This window comes from Melanostigma gelatinosum (genome assembly GCF_949748355.1).
Source record: "Melanostigma gelatinosum genome assembly, chromosome: 24".
Lineage (NCBI taxonomy): Eukaryota > Metazoa > Chordata > Actinopteri > Perciformes > Zoarcidae > Melanostigma > Melanostigma gelatinosum.
This window is the reverse complement of record NC_136657.1, coordinates 8,662,650-8,680,580: the sequence shown is the minus strand read 5'-3', so window position 1 is coordinate 8,680,580 and position 17,931 is coordinate 8,662,650. Positions and strand designations below refer to the sequence as shown.

The window sequence follows — 17,931 nt, the reverse complement described above, 5'->3', positions numbered from 1 at the left end:
GAACAGATAGAGTTATCATGCAACGCCTCGTTATACTCCCAAACGGACGCGTAGACGTACAACTGTGGACAGCAGTATGAACTGTCTGCTTGGAGGATGCGCTCCACACATGCTCAGTAGAGTGCTACGCTACCACCTGCTACCATGTGGCGTGGAGGCCGTGCAGACAAGTCGCAGTCACGACATATAGGCGGTACACGGACGTCCGTATGGAGCCTGCACCTCCAGCCTCTGGTGACGACACCAATGGAAAGTATAACCTTGACCCAAATAAATGAATGAGATGTGTTTCCACCACATCTTTATTCAAAGCAGTTTGGAAAAATCCAGATCAAGAATTTCAGAGACTTTTGATGTCCGATTAAAGTCTTTTGGGCAGAGGGGATTTGAAGTGAGATTATCTACGGCCATGGCTGGAATAGACACAGAAATATAGAAATGTAGCATCTCCACCTGCGGTATTTTTGCAAAGTCATGATAAATGACAGGAGTGAATGAAATAATGACCACTTCTTTTCAGTGTCACCCACAGCTCTGACTTCTTTCCCACCTCTTCAAGAAGATCCCTCCCTCTGTACCCCCCCCCCCCCCCCCCCCTTTGTAAACCTCTGTACGTGAACGCGGTAGTCATCACAAGTCGCCGCCGTTATCCCGTCTCCTTGGCTCACCGCGGCGCCGGCTGCTGCTGAGCTGTTTGTTTAGGAATCTGGGCCCGAAAATTGTATTCCATCGACCATGCTCGCTATCAACACACAATTATCTGGGTTAATCATGTGGAACTGTGGCAAATTCACCTGGGGCTCAGGAACTAATGACATTCGCGTCTGGCCCTGCTTTAGTGAAATGGCCCCAGCACCTGCAGCAGGAACACGGAGATTGCCAAAGAAAATTTGGTCTCATTTCGTCCTCCTCGACGCCTCCCTCCCCACGCAGCCCCTCCCTTTCCAACCACCCTTCCTCCTGTCTCTCTTCCCGTTTCCATCCCACTTTGCCCTCAAATTTGTAAATCTTTCAGGTTTCCTTCTCTGCTCCTCCTTTATTTATTTATTTGTCTCTATCGTCTTCTCTGGACGAAAGAGGGGACACCCACAGTCCAAATCCCTCCACGAGAGCCAACGCCAGTCTTCACGCCTCTTGAAAAATCGGTATATTTCCAGCTCCGCTACCTGCGTAACACCTGAACAGGAGACGGTGGGAAGTGACGAGGTGATGTCGACGACGGAGATGATATCTCGCAACGAATTTGTGACTTTGGTTCCGGACAGACAGCGACTTGTGTTCTCGCTGTATAATTAAGACAGTGATTGAGTGCAGTCAGCGGGGTGTTGATGCTCTTTCTCCGCAGAGTCATTTCCACCAACTTAGAGGAAGTAGAGGAACTCAGTGCTCATAATTATACATCAATACAAACATATGTTTCCCAATCACAGATGCCATCCATGTGTGAAATGGGTGTCACACCGTTGGAGGTCTCATTATTAGTGAAGTGTGTGTCTCAACACTTTGGCTACCACCCACACCGGTCACAGCAACGATGTAATATACCTCCGCTGATGATCTGAGGGTTTTGCATGCGGGGCGTACTGCGCATCGGATTCTATTTCCAACAAGCCTCATTCGATGCGAGGTGCGAAACAAATCCTTCCTCTGGGAACGCGTTGGTCACTGTGGATGGAGTTGTCATTCCACTGGACAGCAGTGCATGAGCTGATCATTGGGGGGTTTTCACACCTTGCATGCTCTTCAGTTGTCTTTTGGAGAGAAATAAATGACATTTGCTGTGGTGTTATCACACAGAAGCGCGCCTCACTGCCCACTACAGTCACACTTTGAATCCCAGCCGGACTCGAAGACGTGAACTCTCGCAGCTTGCGCAACACCGAGCCTCTCTTCCTGTTGAGCACGTGGAGAGGGCCGTCGACTGGAGTTATGACTTCACATACATACAGCTGCCTCACTGTGCTTTCAACAATACTGTCTGCACTTGTGTCTCAGATGTTTACACGCAGACGTATTTCTGTGCACAGAAATGTATTAAAAGGCCGCGATTGTCTGGCGAATTGAAAAATGTTCACCAAAATAATCAAATTTAAAGCTTAAGAATGCAGTGGAGCCCACATAAGAAGCAGGGCGCGCACACACACACACACAGGGAGCTCGTCTTGTTGCGTTGGAGTCCGTGACATGGTTTAACAGTCTCACAGGATCCATAAAACACCCCCGAAGGCTTCATATAATCTCTCCTTTTTTCCTGCTTAATAGGAGATAATACAAGTGCGCGCCCCGATGAATCAATATGCAACAGCAGCTTTAGTTTGACAATTAATACCAGTGTCTGAAATAGATTTGTGATCTGGCAGGGCAGGTCTGATATGACTCTGGTCGCCCCTCTCTCTCTCTCTCTCCCTCTGAACAGCCACACTCCCCGTTCCACTCTGTATCCACATCCCATTGAACTAATCTCATTCTTTTTTTTTTCTCAATAGCGCTAATTCTTTTACTAAAGCCTGTTATCTCATTAAAGGCCCCGCGATGGGATTCGATGGCATCCTGACATCTGTATTCATTCCCCTCGAAATTAGTCCTGACACAAATTTAATGAAAAAGCACTCGGAACAGTGGAGATTAGACGTCATGCCAAGTGTCACAGAAGGGAGGAGGGCAAAGAAAATCGTCTATTTAGTTGTGGTACATTTTTGGAAGGGTGGATTAGCACCGTCGCCTGCTGGAGTCTGTTGGTCTACTTCTTACTCGCTTGTTTTGACTCTTTTACACTCAATCCATAAGTCGGATTGAGATATTGAGGAGCGCACCGACTCTCCCGGTGGTACTTTAAGAATGACTGTAACATTCAATGTCAAACGCTCTTCAGGTGGAGGAAATGGTGAGGCGAGACAAAGAGGAGCACCCCTGGCCCTCTGAAGATAAACCCAGAACCCCGACTCACTGAGGATGCACGGGAAGTGGATTCCCCTCTCCGATCGAACCGCCTAACTTCCCACCCAGCCCCTCGCCTCCTCTTCATCTCCTGCTCCTCCCTCATTTCTTCTCCCTCCCCTCCTCCGCCATCACCCTCGTCAAAAGCCTGTGTCGGTATAGCGGTGCTGATAATTCCCTCTGTTTGAGAAAAAAGAAAGAAAGAGATGAAAGCATTCATGGATGAAAGAAACTTGGATTTAATCTCTCTCGTCGTCTTTCGCTCTCTCTTCCAGTACACAGTGTTGATCGTTTTCTTCGGGAAGAGGGCGAGGAATGAGGATGACGGGGATGAGGATGACGGGAATGAGGATGACGGGGATGAGGATGACGGGAATGAGGATGACGGGGATGAGGATGACGGGGATGAGGATGACGGGAATGAGGATGACGGGAATGAGGATGACGGGAATGAGGATGACGGGGATGAGGATGACCGGAATGAGGATGACGGGGATGAGGATGACGGGAATGAGGATGACGGGGATGAGGATGACGGGAATGAGGATGACGGGAATGAGGATGACGGGAATGAGGATGACGGGGATGAGGATGACGGGGATGAGGATGATGGGGATGAGGATGACGAGAATGAGGATGACGGGGATGAGGATGACCGGAATGAGGATGACGGGGATGAGGATGACGGGAATGAGGATGACGGGGATGAGGATGACGGGAATGAGGATGACGGGAATGAGGATGACGGGAATGAGGATGATGGGGATGAGGATGACGGGGATGAGGGGAGGAAATAGTTGTATAGCCCATTTGGAGCCACGAGGCGCAGCAGGTGAGGGAAGGCTGTGGACTAGTTCAATAAAAGCAGTTTATGCTTCCGAATGTACGCAGTGACCTGATGAAATAGTGGCCCGGAGAGGAGAGCGGCCAAAGATAGAGAAAGCCATCGTTTGCTCCTGTGCCTGATGTTGCCTCGGCCCCGATAAGGCCGCCAGCTCTCAGGTATCTGAGTCACAAGGTGAGAAGCCCGTCATAAAGACAGAGAGACTTCAGAACTAAGAGCAGACAGGAGGAGATGCAGGCTGTAAGAGGGATATTCACTCATAATGAATTCAATCCACCTGATGTCACCCATTTGCAAAGATGAAGTGAAGAATAAACGGAGGAAGAGGAGCTCTCATTCTTTGCCCCTACACCCTGAGATCACACTCTGTCATAACAGAATTCATTACAGATCTTCCTTCTTTTCCATAATTGCTCATTTAGATATTGACCTGCAGTTATTTGAAATGTAACTTCCAGTCTTCCTAAATTCAGTTTCTGATGTTGCTTTTGTAATCGCATCTTTTGCGGCCACACAGAACGACACATCTCAGCCCGGCTGCTCGTCTTTTCAGACTTTTTGTGTCGAGTTGTAGCAAAGAAAGCGCATCGTCGGCTCGAGGACACCAGCATCCTTTCCAGGAGGGGTGCGAGGAGGTGCGGGGGTGTACAGCCCGCAGCGCCACAGGCCCACTCTGCCAGCCGGGGCAAGGAGAGCCCGTATGGCAGCCAAGCGTGGCTCCGGCCAGCTCGGGCTCATATGTATGGAAAACAAGGTCTGGAGAGGGAAGTCACAGGGGGTCGTGCTAGTCAGAGAGGCAGCCCGCGGCCCTGGTGCAGGTTAGAAGGTCTTGGTTCAGGAGAAGAGGCTAATTCCTTCTACTTGGCTGAGCAAAGGCCTGAATAATTGCGCCCCGTGGGTTGGCCTCTGGGTAATGTGGAGGTAGAGCAGAGTGTATGTGGAGAGCGAACATGGGGGAGGTTCAGGGAATCACAGACAACGGGTTCGGGGTTTCTTTCTGTTTGGTACGTGATAGAGTTGTGTTTTTGTGCACTTCAGGGACCTTCAACAAGCTGAAACATGGCTCGTTTGTACTTCACGTGACGATAAAGAGAATGTTATGAAAGGGGTCTAGACGAAGTCAATCCACTAGTAAGAGGTCTGGATGGTTCTTTATTAAATGCTTTCTAAACCAAACCACCAGTAAACTACCTGCTAACAGCAGCTTAGTGAAATGCACTGTTGCTCTTGTGTTTTTGGAATACAAAACAAACTCTTGAAATGCAGAGTATCGCTCTAACAGCCTGAAAATTCACAAGTACTGAATTAAACTTTATGGTAATATGGCTTTAAAAAGCAAGAATGAGATGGGCTGTCTCGAGTTGCTTCTTCTGATGTCTTTGTTGCCCCCGTAGTAATTGCCGTGGACACTTCTATCTACTGAGGACAAAGACCCAGTGATGATGTGATGTAAAGGACACACCAGCAGAGTGTGTGTGAGTCCAAGGCTGACAGCTACAACAGCACCACATCCACTCCTGGACCACTAGTAATGAATCTGCCACGATCCTGCGCTCAGAGAGTGAAACCGAGCCATTCGACTGGATCTCCATGGTGTTCATTAGAACAGAAAGATCGCCCTGTTGGAGAGGAGGTGGCTGTTTAAAGGCGGCGAGAGTGAATGTGACATGCTCCGGTGTAATTATACTCACCTAGTTCACAGCCGAGATTAAGAGGAGGAAGGATGGAGAGGCACGGGAGCGTCAGACATGAACGAACATTGAAAGTCTCGCTGATGAGCAGTGTCAACTCTTTCTCCCTGTCCTCCCCCACTCTCCCTGCTCCTCCTCTCCCTTTTGTCACTGTAACATGTCACGGTCTCACTTCTGTTTGCCTTTTCCAATTATCAAGGTGTGATAACCCCTCCTTCCCCTCCTCCCCCAAATATAATGTTACTGAAGAGGAAGAAAAGAAATCTTTTGTTTGCCAGGAAAGTTGGATGATTTAATTATCGCTTACAGATTCCTCTGCCGGTTCTATCCTCTGCAGGCTTTATGTGACACGAACGCACCAACTTTGCGTTCTGCGGTAATGTTGTTGGACATTGGAATGATTTAATGAGGCTGCACAACGTTACCCTGAGACAACGCTGTCCTCTAGTGGCGGCCGTGCGAGGCGTCTCTTCCGTCACTTGATGAATTATGACAGTCTCATTTATTATTATCTCCATCCCTCTCTGACCCAAGATTTCACAGCTTCAACCTGATGTCCTGATGACGGGCAGGCTTGGTCACACTCAATCTACTCCATCCTGCAGCGTACACCGGGCAGGCCTCTGCCCACCACTTTTGTCAAAATTGATTTATCAATTATAATAAAAGCAGAGTGAGAGTTTTGGAGTATTAATCACATTTGGATCTGTTTAATAGACTAGAATAATCATTTAGAAAAAGTCCAACTTCAAATTAAGGATTCCAATTATCCCCACTGATGGAAGACTTGAGTGGCCACCTGTCAATCATTCTGTCTACCGGCTCTTTGTGCCTTAAATATCAACATTCTTATTCACAAAAGAGAGAGAGCGGGAGAGAGTTTCTGTACTTCAGAGTTTCTGTGCTTTATGTCAGCAAGACAGTTGCACATTACAATATTTTCACAGAGAAGCGTCAGATGCTGGAAGTTCAGGAATTCGGTCTCTTTTATGGAGCTGTATGGCCCGAACGCTGCGGCCGACCAGCAGGAAGAGCAGCCCGGCCAGCAGAGAGGAGAAGACAGCGACCGGAGCCAGCAGGAAGGAGGGGCCGTGCTGGACGCTGAGGTGGAACGAGGGGCAAGTGGAGACTCTGTGACGGAGGGCAAACTGCTCCAGAGTGTCCAGGACATGGACCCACATCAGATACATCACCAGCACTGCCAGCAGACTCACACCTGACAGGCACAGAGTTTTAAAGGTTTAAGTCTTCTTCAGGGTTCAGCCCTGCATGGGAGCATATACGACACTTGACCCTGGAGTCATTTGGTGTAAATAAAAAGACTCCAGGGCTTATTCTGTAATATCCCTTACACAATATAATATGTTGACTCACAAATGTTCTCTCTGTGAGAACATCAAGAAAGACATCTGAGATGAGTGGAAGAACAGCTCAGGGGAGAAAGGACTTTACACCAACAGCATCCACAAAGACACTAAAACAAACTTTGTCTGAAACTCCAATGAAGCCAAACTTTTGAACCTCTTAAAGAGAAAGGGGGCAAAACACACAGCCGGACAGCCGATAGAGCGAGACTGATGGTGTCTCCTCCTCACGCGCTCAGTCAAACTGAGGCTTTTTAAAAGCTCTGTCCAGCTGTAGACAATGTGACCTAACGAGCACCAGCCACCAGCAATCAGGCCCAATCAACACGGCGCTTTCTTTTCACATTGAAGAGTAACCTTTCCTGTTTTTATTCATGTTGAACCAGATGTGGAAAATATTTGAAAAATATATATGTTTGAAAAAAGCAACATAATTAGATGGGAAAACATAAAAAAAAACATGGATTCCCAATTAACTTTTAACGGCATAACCCATATTTGTTCATTTAAGACGTCCCTTGCTCTTCTCTGAAATAAAAACATATCTTGTGTTTGTGTTTGTAATATCTTACACCATTGACACGCAGCAAAACATTGTGCAATGCAACACAACGTGTTTTTTAACTCTCGTGAAGATCCCACAATTCAAAAAGATCCCAAATGAGGTGGATTTTAGGTAAATGTGCAGAAAAAGATGCAGAGTGAATCTGAATCTGTGATAAAACAGAGTATGAACTTGAGTTTGGATATTTCATGCAGCGTAAACAAATATTTTTGGGTTAAGAGAGTCAGATAGAAATGTGAACTCTTGGCTGGAAGATGATTCACAGAGCCCTGAGGCAAGTGTTCCAGAGTTGGACTCCTCGTTTCCATTGTACACGCATAACTTATTGTAATATTTGTGGACTGCACACAAGTGACCACAAACGCTGGCAACGTCTTCAGGTCACATCTCTTCTCTGACCTATTGATTTTCTTCAACCAAGACACATGAAGAGCAAGAACATGAGGTGCACTGACCAGCAGCTGCTTTCCTGCACGTGTGCAGAAGATATTCTTCAGTTTGCCGTTATGACTGTCGTTATGACTGTCGTTATGACTGTCGTTATGACTGTCTTTATGACTGTCGTTATGACTGCCGTTATGACTGCCGTTATGACTGTCGTTATGACTGTCTTTATGACTGCCGTTATGACTGTCGTTATGACTGTCGTTATGACTGTCGTTATGACTGTCTTTATGACTGTCGTTATGACTGTCGTTATGACTGTCGTTATGACTGTCGTTATGACTGTCGTTATGACTGCCGTTATGACTGCCGTTATGACTGCCGTTATGACTGTCTTGATGACTGTCGTTATGACTGTCGTTATGACTGCCGTTATGACTGCCGTTATGACTGTCGTTATGACTGCCGTTATGACTGCCGTTATGACTGCCGTTATGACTGTCTTGATGACTGTCGTTATGACTGTCGTTATGACTGTCGTTATGACTGTCTTTATGACTGTCGTTATGACTGCCGTTATGACTGCCGTTATGACTGCCGTTATGACTGTCTTTATGACTGTCGTTATGACTGTCGTTATGACTGCCGTTATGACTGCCGTTATGACTGCCGTTATGACTGTCTTGATGACTGTCTTGATGACTGTCGTTATGACTGTCGTTATGACTGCCGTTATGACTGTCTTTATGACTGTCGTTATGACTGTCGTTATGACTGCCGTTATGACTGCCGTTATGACTGCCGTTATGACTGTCGTTATGACTGTCGTTATGACTGTCTTTATGACTGTCGTTATGACTGCCGTTATGACTGCCGTTATGACTGCCGTTATGACTGTCGTTATGACTGTCGTTATGACTGCCGTTATGACTGCCGTTATGACTGCCGTTATGACTGCCGTTATGACTGTCGTTATGACTGTCGTTATGACTGCCGTTATGACTGCCGTTATGACTGTCGTTATGACTGCCGTTATGACTGCCGTTATGACTGCCGTTATGACTGTCTTGATGACTGTCGTTATGACTGTCGTTATGACTGTCGTTATGACTGTCTTTATGACTGTCGTTATGACTGCCGTTATGACTGCCGTTATGACTGCCGTTATGACTGTCTTTATGACTGTCGTTATGACTGTCGTTATGACTGCCGTTATGACTGCCGTTATGACTGCCGTTATGACTGTCGTTATGACTGTCGTTATGACTGTCTTTATGACTGCCGTTATGACTGCCGTTATGACTGCCGTTATGACTGCCGTTATGACTGTCGTTATGACTGTCGTTATGACTGCCTTTATGACTGTCGTTATGACTGTCGTTATGACTGTCGTTATGACTGCCGTTATGACTGTCGTTATGACTGTCTTTATGACTGTCTTTATGACTGTCGTTATGACTGTCGTTATGACTGTCGTTATGACTGCCGTTATGACTGTCTTTATGACTGTCGTTATGACTGTCGTTATGACTGTCGTTATGACTGTCTTTATGACTGTCGTTATGACTGTCGTTATGACTGTCGTTATGACTGTCGTTATGACTGGCGTTATGACTGTCGTTATGACTGTCGTTATGACTGGCGTTATGACTGTCGTTATGACTGTCGTTATGACTGTCTTTATGACTGTCGTTATGACTGTCGTTATGACTGTCTTTATGACTGTCTTTATGACTGTCTTTATGACTGTCGTTATGACTGTCATGGCCACTCATACAAGTACATGAATCAAATAATACACCTCTTTCCTCTTTAAGCGAAGGGACGATATGAAAATTTCATGTCTCCATTATTCCGGCCAAAATATTTGCGTTCACGATATTTTCCTGATAATCATCAAAATATGCTGAAAACTCTTAAAAATACTGGAATCGTTATGTTATATATGTTTATGGCATTCACTGGTAGGACACATCGGTTTTGATCCATTTTACTGAAAAAACTAAATAAGGTAATAAATCATTAGGCCCCCTGCATAGATAAAGGATTAAGACAAAAAAGATGTCTTTACGTCGCTCATAAGTATAAGTTCACTGTTATCCCGATAATGGAGATTCCTAACGATTAACTCATTGTGAGTGTTTTTTATTGCGATGCCGCCCCACGTCTGCTGCTGTCACGCAATGGCACTAAATGTTCCCATAACAGGTCATTTGTCATCTTAAACTTTCATTATATCCATTATGTTATATTGTCGTTGAAAAAGACAGTTTTGATATTTCCTGAACATGAAGCATGAAGCCTCTCACACACCTGTGCTGGAGTGAACTGACTCCTCAGCTGTAGGCGATGACCCCTAACGAGGGCTTCAGCCCGACAGCAGACCGTCAGACTGAGAACCTGCCGAGCCTCGAAGAGAAGTCCTTTAAACTGCTGGTGTTAGCATGTCTTGTTCTAAAAGCTTTGTGAGGATAATGTGAGTGAGATCTGTTTGTGTTAAGGCCAGAACATCACTTTTTTGTCCTTACCGCCACAAAGCAGAAGGGCCCCCCCCACTTCATAGAGTCTGTGATTGGTCAGCGGGCCGGCACAGATGACAACAAATCCACCAATGAGGACCGCCGCCACGCCTGTGACGAGGAAGATGCTCCAGAAGGTCCTGAAAACTGAGAGAATATGAGGCCTTGTCAATGATGGGAGACCATAACGTGAAAAATACATAAATTCATGAAAATAATACAGACCAATGGCAGAGTGATGTTCATACGGCTCTGTGGGGGAACCGTGAGGCCCACTGGCAGGAAAGGGGAAGAGGAAGGCGGCTCGGCAGACCTCTGATGCTGGCTGACTAGCTGAAAGAAAGACGCCGTTGTGATGCTGCTGTTTGGCAAATTTGTATTCATGAATGCATCGTGTTAGTCTCAGGTTCTTACAGATCCAAAGGTCCCACATCGAGTGTTGATCTGAGACAGCCATGAAAGAGCACCGCCAGAACAGGCCCTCATGGAAGACCCTCACACCGTCTGCATCCTGGAGGATCACAACGCCAAACATGACCTCTTCTCTCTGACAGTCTCTTTGGTGATAGATATGAAGATTACGTCACTGTAGTTCAGTCTGGAGTCACTCAACTACAGCATTTGAATGACGCCAGACTCATCAGGTGTCCGAGTCCAGTCTGATGCAGATCGTGTGTCCGCCAGTGGTCTGTGAATGGAGTGTTTGACTGACAAGACCAGTGGGTGCAGTCTGTCAGCTTCTCTATGTGATGAGGAGAACTGTTTGTTATGCTACATAGGAAATAACACCATGCATGTAATAAGCATATCAACCTTTCACTCTACTGCTGTTCTACACTTCATCGCCTGATTGCTTTAGTTGGTGTGATGCATGTTTCACTCATGAAAGGATCTACACAAGTGAACTGGAGGTGTTCAGTTGAAATACCTCGGTGCCGCTCTTCCCCTCTCTCGGGACTCTTCCTGCAGAGCTGCAGGACTCCGCAGCCAGCAGCCAGTACTCAGTGCCGCAGGACACAAGTGTGAGCAGGAACCCTGATGCTCCAAAGAACGAGGCGAGGAAGAGGAGCAGCTTCAGCCTCTCGGCAGGAGACATGTCTCAGTCCGTTGCGCTCTTTCCCCGTTTTATGAACCGGCTCTTTTCTTTTGCCATTTCTCACTCCGGCTTTGCTTTCTACAGCATTTCATGTTGAAGTTCACAGAATAAACTCTTTCACTGAACGGCTGCTAAATCCATCCGTCCATTGCGCTTCTGCTGCCAGAAACCAGTGAGCACCACGACAAACAGGCCTCTGGACGCAGCCCCCCCCACGCTGACATGAAGGGGCTGGATGGAAATAGACTCTTGCATCACGAGTTGGTCAGTGTGACGGGATACAGTTACAGTGGGGGGGTTTCCCTCACACACATATAGCTGTGTTACGATGAGAATAGATGCAGCCCAAAGAGAACCACGTAGTTCTGAACAGAACAGCTTGAAGAACACAAAGCACAACTGTAGAAATATCTCCTTGGCATTTATTGGAATGCCAGCATTGAAATACAGTACAAGGCTTCCAGTAGAACTGAGATCAGGCAACAGTGATGGTCCAACAACAGTCACTTAAACTGCAAGTTCATATATTAATACCACTTCTTTGTCAAGACAGGTGGGTCAAGAGATGATTAATACAGATAAAACCGCTCAAAGGGAAGCCGTGAGCATCGGTCACGCTGCTGAGAGAGAAGAAGACTTCAGTGGAACCTGGCGGCAACTATTTGAACAGATCGATACGTTTTAAATGCCCGACTGCTTTTAATCATCCAAATTCAAATAAATACTCCTTCCAGGTACTGAGGGACATGTTCAAAGAAAAGAGACAAAACAAGGAGAATATCAGGAACGGTCAGATTGATTGATTGATTTTCTGGTTTTTCACCCGTTTGATGATCAAAAAGGTGTTTTATTCACTGATAACGCATGTCCTGCCTCTTCAAACAGCATATAACACAGAGCAAGAACCCAACCCATATACACAGAGACTCATGTTGATTAATTACATATTACAACCCTGTGAGGATATTATAAGTACATACACGAGGCACCCAGAAATGAAAGATTTATCACCTATTATTAACCTACTTGCAGGAAACGTTTTATTTGAGGATCCTTTGGGCTGAGTCACCTCTTTCCTCAAATTTGCGAGGACATTGCCGCTATTTTGGCAGTTTGTTTGGTCCACTGTCGCTTTATCCCAACGAACAGGCGTGTCGGAGCATCCGTGCAAAGGCTCATGGGACTTCCACAGCATGTGAGGTCTTGCGGCGCTCCTTCCCGTTTTCCTCGGCCTCCGCTGAACGCTCCGACGCCTAAGACATGACTCCGAACACGGGGTTGTGGCGGCAGATGCTCGGCCCGATCTCCTCGTAGTCTTTCTTGGTGTGGCACACTTGGTAAAACTCCGGCTGCCGGAACATAAACGATCCCGTTAGAGTCATAGATAAAGACAGCGCGCGTGTGTGTGCTGCGTTAAGTCAACAAAAAACTGTTTACCAGAGTCTGGTGCATTAGGAAAAACTTTAGCTTCTTGCTGTTTATTTTTTGAAGTGAAAACTCTCATCAAAGGAACATTCACTCGATTCTATTTCCAATGATTTCTGGATGTCACAGATGTACATTAAGCTGCAGGAGGGAGGGTTGTGTGTTCCGATACTCACAGTAGACGCCAGCATTGATCCTCCGAACCAGACGGCGTACCTCTGCATGTGGTGAGTGATGACTTGCACGTCGATGGGCTTCGGCTGCAAAAAGAAAAGAGCATAACGCCGTCAATACCGAGACAATGAACACCACTTCCTGTCAACCTTCATGAAGAAGAGAAGTCGATTCTGGATCATTCAAGTGCCTTTTTGTTTTGGTACAGACCAGCTATGCTCTACATTTAGAGACTAGATACTAACCGTGTTTACAAGAGGGTGAAACACATTGACACACTTTGTAATTCACTAATCTTCATCCTCTTCATCCTCACCTTTAACTTGCCGCCGCTCAGCTCTTCGCTCATTTTCAGCCGTGCGTCCACGGTCCTCTTGAGGTCCCTCTGCATGCGTCTGCCAAAGTCCCTGAACATGGTGGAGCCTCCGGAGAGCACGATGTTCTGAGACACAAAGAGGCGGTGCACGTTGAGTACAAGCAGACACACACACACACACACACACACACACACACACACACACTAACGGTTACAGCGGCCCGTGTTCCTCTACCTTGTAGAGCGGACGCCTGACGTCGATGGGGCAGTTCTGGATGACTTCGTCCACCACCTCTGAGATGGGCTGGGTGAAGTCCGGGTTGGCAAACTGGACGAGACCAAAGAGCAAACAGGTCACTCAAAAATCTGGTGACAGTGTTCAATCAAGAGAATAAAAATGACATTTTTCACTGTGACACGCTGTCGTTTTTAGGCTAAATCATCCAGCAGCAGCAGCAGCAGCTCTATGTCTATAACTACTCACCTCAGGGTGGAAGAAGATCTCAGGCCCCAGGAAGCGCTCGTAGCCAACATCGATGGTGAACTCCTTCTTGGAGATGGAGTTGATGCCCGTGTACTGTTTGATCCACTTGGAGCCGTCTGTGTCGTACTTGCTGAACTCCTTCACCAGGTCGGGGCAGACGTAGCTGTACCGCTCCTTAAAGAGGAAAACAATGCAGAGAGACTTTTAGCAAGACAACAAAGCCAAATGTATCATAAAACATCTTTCTATTTCAAAGTTGCAGTGAGTGCTGCTGACCTCTAGTGGTCAGGCTGAGCGTAACAGCCACCACATCCTGTCAGGTTTGTTGAATATTATATGTTTCTAAAGACCACTCACCTTGACAGCTTTAGCCGTCTCCAGGGACTGCTCCGGAGGTATCCCCACCTCTCGCTCCCTCAGCAGCTGTTGGGTGAAGTAGGTGATGTCTCGACCAGCGATGGGGATGTGCTTAATGCAGCTACCGATGACGTAGCCTTCAGCCTGCAACGCACACGCGCACCACTTTAGGACTGAGAACGCAGGAGCAGCAAAAAGGCAACGCTGAAGAAGCGGCACTCACCACCGGGATGACGTGAGTGACTCCGTCTCCGCTGTCGATCACGGTGCCCGTCAGCGTCCGCTCGCCCACCTGTCTGGATGTCCAGGAGGCAGCCAGCGCCAGGACAGCCTGGAGCACAACACACAACAAACTACGTCACCAAAAACAACCATCACAAATACGGAATGACAACACTGTGCAGGATTTACAGAGTGAAACACTTAAAAACTGACCGGTAAACTTAGAAAGAAGAAGTGAGAATGATCATTTCCCCATTGAACCACATTACTTTCAGAGTATAAGAGATATTTCCAGCTTACAAGTCTGGTTCCAAACATGCCCTACAAGGCTTTTCTCCTTGCGTTTGTCTGGAAGACTTTAGAGGAAATAAAGACTGGTTGGCTGGTGTGAATTTCAGGTGCCGGAATGTCTTGGAAACGTACCTGAACAGCAATGTAGAGACCCGGCACATTGAACGACTCAAACATGATCTCTGCGGTGTACTCCCGGTTTTCTGGTGTGTTGAGAGGAGGCTCTGTCTGGAGAGAGACACACGCAGGAAGTCATTAAATGCAACTAAATTCAATTGATGTAAAAAAAACAACTTATTTCCTGTTTTGAAATTGCAGGAAATTAGACACATTTCTTCAAATCCTGATCTGCATACGAGGCTGTAACTCTTAACAATGGACACAGATCTGGTCTTACCAAAAGAAAGTAATGGTCTTCAGGTTCTGCCCGCAGATACTTGAAGATGATCTGCTCCATAAATCTCTCCATCAGGTCCCAGTCCTCCACTATCCCGTGACGGATGGGCCACTGGAAATCAAGAAGGAAACTCTCAGCATCTCAAATCAAAGTGCTTCACAGGAAGCACTTCTCTGTGAAAGGTTCCTGTTTACCTTTGTTGCATACGATGGTTTGTCTATGGCTTCATCCCCGATGAAGAAATCCAGGTCATCAACACCCTTCATCATCCGGCGCTGGGCCTGGTCTCCCACCTTGGCTGATTCTTTGATTGCGATACCTGGAGATGAGAAGACACTACGTGATAAAACAGCTTGGCACAGTGGTTTGTAGCAGGAATAACTAGGACTATTTCCAGCTGTGGACTGATATACAGTATATTGTGTCCAAGTGAGTATTTACAGTCAAAGTCACAATACACAACTTGGAAATTACTCATAATTACAATAACAAAACAAAGCTTTCCTCCTCTTCAGGGAAACCATGAAACATTATTGTATGTATCGTAAAGGCGACATAGCTGAACGTAGCCGTGATTTTCTCAATAATAGTGTTTAAATGGCACGTTGTCTTCCTGGTTTCTGTCTCACGGGACTGTAAAAAAGGAAGTCGACCTGAAACTGCCATCTTGTTGCAGATCATAAAGGTAGATTCCTCTTTCAACAATTACTTTGTTACTGAATTTAGAAATATAAACATATGGTTAACAACATAAAATAATATCTAAATATGATTTCATTGACTAACTGTATGGAAACATTTGAATAGTTGTATTACACATTCATGTAAATTAAGTTAAACTCCAGATAAAACTTAATTAAAGCTTAAATTAAAACCAAATTGGTGTTTGGGGCATTTTTTCCATTCACTTACATGAAGGTATGATGAACTGTGGTTCTGTATTTCCTGCATAACCAAGCTTTGTGTACCTACAAGGGAAAAAACAGAATAACGGTTGAGTTGCAGTTGCATCCTTATGGATGAAGAAACTATAGACAGGTACGTAATTGAGTAACATCCAAAATAATCTGGATAATATTCATGCTGCTGTGAGGATTGTCCAGGAAGTAACATTAGCCTCGTTAGCTAGCAGCAGCTAATTGCAACAATAAAACAGCATTGAGAAATAAAGCACACAAAACAAAGCAGTCGGTCACCTTAGCGTGCTAATATGCAGCGTTGAGTCTGCTTTTAAAGACGACATAAGAATAAACAAGCAAACAGATGTGGCTAAGTATCGTTGGCATCTTTCAGGCTAATCAGCTAGACGGGGCGTTAGCTGGAAGTTTGACAGCCAGGCTAACGCTAACTAGCCTTGTATTGTTGTCACTTACCCCGTGCCACAGTCAACAACACAAGCCGGTAGCCGACCAGCCATGCTTGCTCTCCTTTAATCTATCGACAAGCAAATATATCAGGCGCCCGATATGAACGGATATCTTTAAGAGTAACTGATTTCAATCGCAGCAGCCTGAATGAATAGCAGACACGGCCGAGACTCACTAACACTTCCGGGTTTGGTGAAATTTCTTCTAGTGCAGAGTCAGCAGCTTCAAAGGTACAACACTGACCCCTAGTGGACGGAGACTGATGGTGCAGCCAAATGTTGATTTAAATGTTTTTTGCAGGGGGTTTTTTCAGATTAAATGTAAAAAATATGACGTATGAGAAAATATATATTTGTGAAATAGGGGCTGGACATTTTTTTAGCATGTCCTACATTTATCATGTGTTCTTGTTTTTTCAGGAACACAGACTGAAAAGTTGTATTTATTCTGTGCAATCAAATGCAGGATGGCATACTTTTAAAGATGTGCTAAAACTACATGCTAACATAAGAAATATTAAGCATAAAATAATCAGATAAGAGAAATAAATACGTAATATAAGTATTGCAATGCTTAAAATATACATACATACTCATGCTATTGCATGACACGATAACATGAATAAAGTTAAGTTTACAATGTTAAAAGCAATGTTGCAAGCAGGTCTGTTCTTTTTTTCTGTCTTTTTACTGTGATTTTCCATTGAAGAAAAAATAGTAACCAACCTCATCTCGCCCTGCTGACTCCATCAGATAATATCAGTGATTTAGGTCCCATCAAAGGCCAGACAAAAGGGTCCAGCATGAGTGCACGGAGGGCCACTGATAAAGACGATGTACGAGCAGGAAGGAGCTTTAGGGCTGGATTCTGGCTTCAGAGCACCCTACCACATTAAGAGCAATCCCAGGGCCGGGGAACATTGACCCTTTGTCTTCAGACGGACTCATCACTCACACAAGAGTCCCTTCACCACGGCCCTCGGCTCTGCGGCTCCTGATAGAAACAGTGCTCGCTGTGGAGCCAGGCCACTTGATGGAAACTCTCCATCAAGAACTGTCGGAGAAACAATTAGTTTCAGCATCATCAGAGCTGGAGCAGAATATCCGCCTGGAGCCCGCCATCGAAGAAGGACTGTACTTTTGCATCACTGAGACAAATTGTACAGAACACAAGTGGTGTCTTTCATCCTCTCTTTCCCCTTGAAATGAGCAATTCCATCATTTTATGATTGTAAACACGATTGGTCTTATCCAGACCAATTGATGCGTCACTGAAGGAATGCACTTTCTTTATAACAAAGTGCTTCACTGGGAGGAATATGAAAACGTTAGATATGAAATTGAGACATAAAGCAAGAGAAAAACAGGTAATTTAAAGTTTCAGAAACCATTTTAACACAGTGACTGTAAAATGTCTCTTTCTCCATCACGTTTTAATCAGCTGCCAGTTTCTGCACATGTTCCATCCCTTCGTGTCACTGTTTGAATACTAGAGGGCA

The 17,931-nt window shown here is 45.7% G+C and overlaps 2 protein-coding genes across 2 annotated transcripts; both read right to left on the bottom strand.

The window, feature by feature from the left end:
* Positions 1-6,322: 6,322 nt before the first annotated feature.
* Positions 6,323-11,580, bottom strand: LOC306797141 (transmembrane protein 182-like). The gene is made up of 5 exons (XM_079296339.1): positions 11,233-11,580; positions 10,719-10,815; positions 10,530-10,637; positions 10,314-10,451; positions 6,323-6,688 (listed from the first exon to the last, which is right to left on the bottom strand). Exons 1-5 carry the CDS (start codon positions 11,398-11,400, stop codon positions 6,414-6,416), a joined length of 786 nt encoding a protein of 261 aa, XP_079152465.1. The 5' UTR covers positions 11,401-11,580; the 3' UTR covers positions 6,323-6,413.
* Positions 11,581-11,804: 224 nt separating this feature from the next.
* On the bottom strand, positions 11,805-16,606 carry LOC306797107 (actin-related protein 3). The gene is made up of 12 exons (XM_079296289.1): positions 16,440-16,606; positions 15,979-16,034; positions 15,261-15,385; positions 15,067-15,177; positions 14,802-14,897; positions 14,380-14,487; positions 14,157-14,300; positions 13,800-13,973; positions 13,551-13,643; positions 13,316-13,441; positions 13,002-13,085; positions 11,805-12,749 (listed from the first exon to the last, which is right to left on the bottom strand). The coding sequence occupies exons 1-12, from the start codon at positions 16,481-16,483 to the stop codon at positions 12,654-12,656; spliced, it is 1,257 nt and encodes a 418-aa protein (XP_079152415.1). The 5' UTR covers positions 16,484-16,606; the 3' UTR covers positions 11,805-12,653.
* Positions 16,607-17,931: the final 1,325 nt, after the last annotated feature.

Excerpts from the sequence above, each read along its gene's own strand:
- LOC306797141 (XM_079296339.1), bottom strand. The coding sequence starts at position 11,400 with ATGTCTCCTGCCGAGAGGCTGAAGCTGCTCCTCTTCCTCGCCTCGTTC. Across the intron at positions 10,638-10,718 it reads GATGTGGGACCTTTGGATCT|CTAGTCAGCCAGCATCAGAG; the intron begins GTAAGAACCTGA and ends TCTTTCTTTCAG. Across the intron at positions 6,689-10,313 it reads GGCCCTTCTGCTTTGTGGCG|GTGTGAGTCTGCTGGCAGTG; the intron begins GTAAGGACAAAA and ends TGTGCCTGTCAG.
- LOC306797107 (XM_079296289.1), bottom strand. The coding sequence starts at position 16,483 with ATGGCTGGTCGGCTACCGGCTTGTGTTGTTGACTGTGGCACGGG. Across the intron at positions 16,035-16,439 it reads GTTGTTGACTGTGGCACGGG|GTACACAAAGCTTGGTTATG; the intron begins GTAAGTGACAAC and ends TTTCCCTTGTAG. Across the intron at positions 15,178-15,260 it reads AACCATCGTATGCAACAAAG|TGGCCCATCCGTCACGGGAT; the intron begins GTAAACAGGAAC and ends CTTGATTTCCAG.